This window comes from Pinus tabuliformis, chromosome 9 (assembly GCF_031772625.1).
Source record: "Pinus tabuliformis cultivar Carrire ecotype Pingquan chromosome 9, CPIR1, whole genome shotgun sequence".
NCBI classification, from domain to species: domain Eukaryota; kingdom Viridiplantae; phylum Streptophyta; class Pinopsida; order Pinales; family Pinaceae; genus Pinus; species Pinus tabuliformis.
In genome coordinates this window covers 1046525146-1046534746 of record NC_142307.1, presented here as the reverse complement: position 1 = coordinate 1046534746, position 9601 = coordinate 1046525146, and the positions used below count along the sequence as shown (strand labels likewise).

General features: G+C 35.9%; 1 protein-coding gene across 1 annotated transcript; it reads right to left on the bottom strand.

Annotated features, from left to right (window-relative positions):
* Positions 1–7952: 7952 nt before the first annotated feature.
* Positions 7953–9512, bottom strand: LOC149152289 (double-stranded RNA-binding protein 6-like). Its single transcript, XM_089441777.1, has 2 exons — positions 8574–9512; positions 7953–8432 (listed from the first exon to the last, which is right to left on the bottom strand). The coding sequence occupies exons 1-2, from the start codon at positions 8788–8790 to the stop codon at positions 8203–8205; spliced, it is 447 nt and encodes a 148-aa protein (XP_089297903.1). The 5' UTR covers positions 8791–9512; the 3' UTR covers positions 7953–8202.
* Positions 9513–9601: the final 89 nt, after the last annotated feature.

The window sequence follows — 9601 nt, the reverse complement described above, 5'->3', positions numbered from 1 at the left end:
CACATACTAAACAACTTTTAACTTCACTAGGGTTTAGCTATAACACCCTAGATTTCCAAAGATCAACATCCTAGAATCTCAGACAAGGATTTCATTAAATACTAAGACTTATGACCATCAATGACTAGGTCAACACATGTATCTAGGAATTCATAACCATACATAAGCATACTATATGTCCAATAACATTAATACCTATGACCTAGACCAAGATAGGGATTTCATCATCATGAAACATACATTTCATATCATGTGTTAGTCAAACCCATCTTCTTAACAATATCAAATAAGATTTAGACACACAATAAAATGATTGTACTAGGGTTTGACTAAACAATACACACATACCAAGTAAATCAATTCTAAGACAATATAAGAGTATTGCTCACACATTCCATCAAACCCTAATTACTTATAGTTCTAATGTAGAATACATATTCCACCAAACCCCAATGAACTAGGGTTCCAATGTAGAAACATAGCAAACCCTATATTACCATAACTTCAAAGGTTTCAGGATTTTATATCTTATCATTCCATCCTAACAATTTAGGAAATCATATGAAAATCCAAAACATAAAATCATCAATAAAGACTAGCATTTCACAATATCCCTAATCAACTTAGGGTTTCAAGCATTCACAATAGCATACCCTTCGGTTAAGGTTTTCCAGAATCTGTCTAGGGTTCTACCAAATCAGATAAGAGTGGTGTAGTTATATTTATCAAGAGATGAATCACCCAAACAAGAATCACTAGGATTTAGTACTTCTAGACATAACAAGGTTAGTAATAGATCATCAAATGAATAATCCTTTCAATCAATGAATTCAAAGCATACCTTTGTTTCTTTGCTAACCTTGTCTTGAGAGATCCTCCTTCTTGTGGATGTTTTTCCCTAATCAAGATAATAGAGGGAGAAAGGTGATTAGTATTCGATATAATCAAAACTGAATGATTACATGAACCCAAAACTGAAAAGACATGAAATACTTATCTTTGAGAGTAGTTGGGAGCTCCATCCAAAGTTTGAGGGAAAACTACAAACTTAAAAAATAAAAAAATGTCTTTTCCAAAATAAGTTAAAACCTATAAATTAAGAAACATATGAAATGTTATGCACCCAGCTCACAAAATAGAAGAAAAGATAGATCAACGCCTTCAAAATCAACTTCTTCAAGGGGGCAACCTCTTTTACATTACACAAATGAACAACTCTTATATGATACAAATGATAAGAGCTCCTTTTTATATATAGGAGTCTAAGGGGCCCTAATGCAATCGGAGCCCACATAAAAATAATGTTGTAGGGGCACAAAAATAACAATAGTGGGCTTCTATGGGGCATAATAATAACAACATGGGGATTATATGGACACAATAATACACTAATGGGGTTGCACTAATAACAATAATGGGTTTACACTAGTAGTATAGGGACCTAACATGCTCCTCTCCTTCAAAAAGTGTTGTCCTCAATGCTTGAGTAGTGTTGGATACTTCTGTATAAAATTCTCATCCTCCATGCGGAAAATTCAGTGGGTAAGTTCTTCCACTTGATGAGATACTCTAAAATTGATGGATTTCGTAGCTGTCAATTTCTTGTTTTTGTGACTACTTCGTTCCAATATGATTTTTCCTTCCTCGTCAAGTTCTAGCAATATTGTTTGAACTAGAATACCCTCCCCTATAACCTTCTTTAAGCATGAAACACTGAAAACTAGGTGCACTCAAGAAGATGCAGGAAGCTCCGATTTGTATGCCATAGTACCAATATTTTGTAACACCTTGTACAAACCATAATACTTTAGTGATAATTTATTATCCTTCTTAGCTTGCTTGAGGGACATTTATTTGTATGGTTGTAGTTGTAGAAATACCCAGTCACCTACATCAAAACTTCTTTGGCTATGATGTTGATCTACCTGTTGTTTCATTCTATTATGCGCAAAAGTGAGGTTATCCTTTAAGAGTTTTAGAACTTGTCGTTGATGCTCGATGTGATCTTCCACTGCTTGAACCTTAGAATTTTCTTTTAAAGATGATGTGATGGACGATGGATGATATCCATAAAGTGCCACAAATGGGGTCATTTTTGCTACAGTATGGAAGGAAGTGTTATACCACCATTTAGTCACAGGCAACCACTTGACCCATTGTATTTGTTTATCAGATACAAAGCAATGAAGATATCATTCCAAACATTTTTTCACTATCTTAGTTTTCCCATCAGAATGAGGATGATAAGACGAGCTATGAGCTAACTAAGTACCCAAATATTCGACCTCTTGTACTCCAAAGAAACATTTGGAGCTTTTTGCATATAATTGTTTCTCATCCTATAGTTTGAGCACCCTATAAACATGTTGAACATGATACTTCCAATACTTGCTATAGATTAGTATATCATCAAAAAATACTAGCACAAATTTTCTAAGGAAGGCTTTGAAAATGGAATTAATCAAACCTTAAAATGTAGAAGGTGCATTGGTAAGGCCAAAAGGCATGACCAAAAATTCATAATGACCCTCATGAGTTCTAAATTCTATTTTTGGAATGTCGTCAGTCTTCATTATGATTTGATGATATCTTGAACAAAGATCCAACTTGGTGAAGTAAAGTACTCCGTGTAATTTATCCAATAATTCATCAATGACAGGAATGGGAAATTTATATTTAATAGTAAGCTTGTTGAGCTCCCTATAATCCTAACACATGCACCATAATCCATCCTTCTTGCATATTAATACCACTGGAGCAGAGAAAGAACTTTGACTTGGTTGAATTATACCAACCTCTAGCATTTCCATAACCATACGTTCAATTTCACTCTTTTGGGCATATGGATATTTGTAAGGCTTGATGTTTGGGGGAATACTTCTAGATGGGAGGCCTTTAGGAGTCTCAAATACCTTGGAATGATTGTCCAAAACATTTTGGAGATTTGGAAAAATAAATGATTTCGATGTGGGAACCTCTAGTGAACATAATTGTGCAATTACACCCTATTGTTCTTTCTTTAGAAGCTTTGTCATTCTGTTAGAGTTGATTATATTTCCTGGTTTCCCTATGATACCCCTTAATTCAACTTCCTTTCCTTCCCAAAAAAAATTGAAGAAAAGTTCTTAAAAATTAAAAGCTATTGTACCCAAAGATTGTATCCATTTGACTCCTAGTACAACATCTGCACCACCCATTGGAATGGAAAGCATTAGACTATTCAATACATATTCTACCATGGATAACATGATATTATGGCACTTTTCAGAGAAATTTATGGTTCCTCCATTTGCAACCATTACTTGACACTCTGGTGTTGGATATGTTAGTGCCTGCTAGTCATGTCAGTCACGAGTGATCAAATATGCTCTTATAAGGTTTGTTAGGGTCTCAAAGTCAAATTTTTATCATTTCATTAGGTTTTCAAAATAAAAATTTGGTCATTGCCTAGTGTGTCTAGGTCTATTGTTTCTCCTTTCAAAATTTTCATGTTCCGGTCATTGCCATCACTGAAAGGTCACCATCATAATCTCAGTCATATCATCATGGTCCTCATTCAACTTAGTGTCACCATTAGGTCATTAGGGTCAAAGTCATCAAAATTTGTCATCTCATTCATAAATCCGACAAATGAAGGAGTAGTAATAGGGAATTTGCTCAAAAAAAATTGTTTCAAAGTTTATTTTATTTCAAAGATGATGTAATAAGTTCTAAAGTTCCAAGGTTGCATTGAATATGCCAAAGCTACATAGTTTTGGAAGCAAAAGTGAAATTCATGTGGTGGGCCACCTCACCACTATGAAGAAATTGACTTCCACAAGCTACAAAGGACCAAAAAACAAATCCATTTGCTCATTCTACCCTCATAAGACATCACTCCACTAGAATAGTGCATTCCAGCCCTCAGAAGATTGAATTATTGCCTCTGGAGTATCTTTCTTTCTCCCTCAGTATGTTTTTGGCATCCTTGTTGCGCTTTTGAAAAGGGAGAAAATTTATTCATTGCAGAGGTTTTATCCATCAATTTACCGGTCCAACACATAATCAACAAGTAAGCGAACTTCATTCACTCCTCCTTCATCCTTCCTTTCATCAGTTTGCTCACAAAGAGCTAGTGAATCACCCTCTCCTAGGGTTTTGCTGCACTTTTGGTCTCCTAATCATTTTACCTCATTTTTGTGGTAAAACCCTAATTTTTTTTGCTCAAACACCCTCACATATACTCCATATATCTCACCTAACCTTTTACCATGCTCATTCCCTTAATTTCTCTCACTTTCCCACAAACCTTAGCCTATTGCTATACTTTTGACACTTTCCTAGGCTAGGGCTATGTTTTGCACTTTACTACCCCTTCCCCTCACTCATTCCTAGGAATTCAAATTCCCTACACTCCCTAACACCTATACCTAAGTCCCAAAATTTCCCTAAGAATTTAGAAATCCCCTAACCCCTTCATTCCCCTCCATCTACAATACTGTCTCAAATTTCCTATTTTCCCAAAACAAAACCCTAATTCTTCCTCCTAGTGAGCTAGGGTTTCAACTTGGAAGTAGAGGCCACACACACTTACAAGAATAAGTACAATAATGGAGGACATGTCTAAAGATTTGAGCCATCTAACATCAAATAGATCAGTTCCTTACAAACTCGTCAAGTGGCCATTTGCCGCACACAGGGACGATTTTGCTTCAAAGTGCGTTTCTGACCAAATGAAGATGAACTTGACAAACGTGGAAGAGGTTTTTGTCAATCATATAACAAGGGACAAAAAACTCCTTCTGTTTTTACATAGGTATCATAGATTGGGATATATGAAACTTTCTTGGAGACCTATGTCAAAAAATAAAAAATAAAATCAAGTTAATTTCTTGTTTTAGTCATGATTTTGTGGCACAGATTCCGAGAAAATGAAAATGAATTTCCAAGAAATGAGAGAGGTTTTCATTCAAAACGTCCTTATCTACCCAAAACTCTGCCCTTTTTCTAATTTTCTATTTTTATTTTTAGAGATATATATATCTCCATCTTTGCGGCCTATTTTTGCAGAAAAACCCATAATTTTGACCCTACCAAGGCGCTGCACTTTCCTCAGTGATCCAAATGCCAAAAAAGTTATATGCCTGGATATATAATTACCCCTACTTATCCGTTATCCACTTTTTCAAGTTTTTTGGTGGACATATTGGGAGAAAAAGCTCAAAAACAAGTCAAACAATCACTTTCTGCCACTATTTTGAAACAGGCACTGCGTTTTTGGAGTGACCTTGGGAAAATCTATTTTTCTGCTAGATGGAGTGCCCAAATCACTTGCTTGAGTAGTCAAATGAAAACTAAACACTCACAAATTTCCAACGAGCCACTAAGTTCTTAATTTGGAGCATCGGAAGGCCTCCAAAATCCTTCTCCAAGATGGCGTTGCGGTTTTGCCTGAGTGCATTGCGCAAATGCCTGAATGCGATGCACTTTTGCCTGTAGCAGTCTTTATCAACATGTCTTCGCCAAAGCTTTGTTTGATGATGTAATTTCAATACAAAAATGGTATATTCTATGCTTAGCAACCCAATAACGATTTCCAATCATTTCCAGTAGCGATCACATTGACAGTAAATGCAGACAGAACATAAAACAAATGCAAAAGACCAGCCAAGACAAGAGGACACCAGATTTAGCAGATGCCAAACCCCAATTTGGGGAAAACCCTTTGATCAAATCTTCTTATTATTATTCAATAGTTCAACAAAGAGAGAGTAAAAAATTCAAATAGACTAGCCCAACACAAAGTCAAATCAACCTGTCAAATTCTGCAGTCAAACTTTAGCCCTAACCAGAAAGTCAACTTTAGTAAAAACAACAATAATTGCTTGATGAAAGATAAATATAACAAAGAAGTAAAAGAAGCCAACATAATTCACTAGTAGTTATCAAGAAAGAGAAATCTAATCGTAACTCTACTAGCATTGATTACTCAACATTTATTTCATAAACTAAAGAACAATATCCATATTGCTGCCATCATGACCTTTGTATCCTTCTATGATAATAATGGAGAAGTTGCTACATGTTCTAAAGGATTTCTACTAATGCAGATTGCTTCTTTGATATTTTAATGACTTCTTTCTTTCTTCGATATGTTCTTAGATTCTTTATCCTTTATCACAGTGATCATGTCTCCATTGGTTTTGAGGTGGTTGAACCTTGTAGTAATGATTATATTCTTGTACTTTCTTCGGACCTTTTCTGTGCCTTCTTGAATCGGGAGATCGGACCTCAAGAGTTAGTGTTTTCCTTTAGTTGTCTTCAATGTATAGGTTAGGGAGTAATTGTATTTCCTTCTTGCCAATAAGGTGATCTTCAACATTCTTCCACCATAGCTCTAATAACATGTTGAGAAACCCAATTGGGTGGCAAGTTAATTGATTTCTCGTATTATGACATTATCTTGTGATGTTTCATTATTAGTTTTTCTTCTTTCAATTTATCTTGCTCTTATCATCAAGACTAATGCCAATAAATAAATAGAAGAGGACACGAGATATAGGCACGCAGCCAGGGCAAAACCCCTGCATAGGGTAAAACCTAATCAAGAACTCTTCCTTCCTTCAGAAAGCAAGTTCTTGTGCAGGGTGTTCCAAAAAATAAATACCTCAATAACATAATAGAAATTTCCTAGTCAATGGGGTAGGCACTTTCTAAAATTAAAATTGGATCTCTGGGACATACACTGCCGGGTATGTCCTCATAGTGGAATGCACAACCTAGGCATGTATGCATGAGTGGATATGGCGGATGAGATGGAGGGTCAAAACCATGTGCTCTAGGTACTTGTGGAAATGGGTCCACATCGAAATCATGATCTCTCCTAAAAATATACGCAAGTGGACCTCCTTTGACCAAGTCAAACCATCAATACTCAATTCAAATGTGTAAGGTGTGAACAAGGTTATGCAAGGAGTATGTCCTCATAGTGGAATCCACCACCTAGGTATGTATGCATGAGTGGATATGGTGGATGAGATGGAGGGTCAAAACCCTAAGGTGCCATCTAGTCAACCTAATGTTCAACAACCTCCTCAAATCTCGTGCCAAAGGATAAGCATAAGCATGGATAAGGTTGGCACATGTGAACAAGGCTAAATTGAAGCTAGGGAGAATTGGTTTTTTTGTTCATTGCCTCAACATGTGTGCCAAAAGGGAAGTGATAAAGTTTTGTATCCCATGTGTATAAGTTGTGTTCTTAGTGAAAGATTAAAAAATAAAACTCAGGGAAATAGCCTCAATGAATCAGAAACCTCATTGTAATAATTCACAACTTACACTCAGCTTAGTTTGAGCTTCTTGTTGATTTTTCAGATTTGGTTATTTTGGCCAAACTTTCACTTGTAATCATTTGTGCTTATTTTTGGAAATCTTTCAGCATATTTATTGTGATTGCAGCTTTCAAATTCCAAAATAAATTGCATATGACAAACAAGAAATTAGAAAGGTTTTCAACATGAAAACATATATGTAAAGCTACTAGGAAACATCTCCTAGATATTTTCAAAATTTTAAAACATAAAGGCCATTGATATAATGTAAAAGTTGTTTTACTTTATTTTTTCAATTATGAGAGCAGGCCAATAGACTTATGAGTTATAACATCCAATCTAAGGAAATAATGAGAGTAGGCCAACAGACTTATGAGTTATAAAATCCAATCTAAGGAAATTATGAGAGCAGGCCAACAGACTTATGAGTTATAAAATCCAATCTAAGGAAATATAACAAGAGTTAAAATAAAATCAGAGATTTGTAAAATATGAATAAATTTTGTATTGTCACGTATCAATCCCAGGCAGACTGAAAATGAACTCTCTTGGCTATGTCAAGCTGTGCCATCGCTCTTCCTCACTTTGGCCTTTTTCTTATTTTTAATTTTTTTCTTTCTCTCAGACATATGTTAAGCATCCTCATGTTCACTTCTAATCCTCTTGACAATCGATTCTGTTAAAACAACCTCTTGACTGCCTTGTTGCATCCCTTCAAGCTGCTTAAATCCATGTTCCTTATATTTTGAATGAGGTCTGTCATTTCCTCTTTCAATCCATGTTGTTCGACCAGATCCTGTTGAGGTTTTTCTTTGCCTCATTTATACTTGGCTTACCATTTTCAACTTCACCCGAATCCTTCACCATTGATTTTTCTGAAGACCCTCCAACTTCACATGGGGTTCTCCACATTTATCTTTTCTGGAACAGTAGGAACATCCTTAACATTAAAATTTTCTGTATTTTCAGCTGAATGAGAACCCGTTTCTACCAATAGTTGATTATTAGATGTACTGTTATCCGTAGGTAGCTTTGATACAACATTGGTGACCTTGAATTCCTGCTTAGAATCATTGTTTTGTTTGGTTTCATCATGAAGTTCAATCTGTGGAAAAGAATTGCCTGAAAAGAGAATCTAATGGATCAGTGGCATCAACAAATCTAAATAGCACAATGGAGAGAAGGAAACTAACAATATTACAAATTACATAGAGATAACTAAGGAGAATGCAAATAATTTGTTTTCTATCTACAGCAACTCACAATCTTGGGTGCGAATTGATCGGATTGCTTCATATGCAGCGTTTCTTGCGGCCTCCTTATTGTTTCCAGGAGCTCCGGTGTACGACTCCCCGTTAATCTCTACAGTTGCCGTAAAAGTTGGGCAGTGTGCGATTCCTTCCTTTGTAAATTGATAAGTAGGAAGTGGAATGTTCTTTTTTACAGCAAGCTCGCACGTTCTTGAGTAGTCTTGTCTCATGCTTGGTCATCAAAAATAAGACAAACAAATTTACAATCCTCCAACATATTCAAACTCATTAGGTTTGGTAACGAATGAACAAACTCTTTTACCAGATTGACAAAGGTCTAGTGTTCGAGGATACATGCGACTTGTTCACCACTTGACCTCTGATCAAATGGAACTCATTACATCTAACTCATTATGACATGTTGTGGACCAACTAGGACCCGGGTGCTTATATATGCATCTAAAGTTTACATTCTATGAGAAGACCACCTCGTACACTCAGAGAGAAAAACAGTATAATATATAACAAGAAGCTATCTCCATGCTTCCACAAAGTGGCATGGCATGTTCAGATATCATTGTGGCACATGCATAAATAAGGATGTTCAAATATCATTTTGGCACATGCTGTACCGAAGGAGTATGAAAAGTATAATATATAACAAGAAGCCATCTCCTTGCTTCCACAAAATGGCAGAGGAAAACGTCTAGATATCATTGCGGCACATGCATAAATAAGGATGTTCAGATATCATTGTGGCTACTGAACAGTATAATATGTAACAAGAAGCCATCTCCATGCTTCCACAAAATGGCAAAGGAAAATGTTCAGATATCATTGCGGCACATGCATAAAATAAGGATGTTCAGATATCATTGTGGCACATGCTGTGCCGAGGAAGTACCGAGCAGTATAATATATAATAAGAAGCCATCTCCATGCTCCCACAGAATGGCAGAGGAAAATGTTCAGTTATCATTGCGGCAAATGCATAAATAAGGATGTTCAGATATCATTATGGTACATACTGTGCCGAAAGAG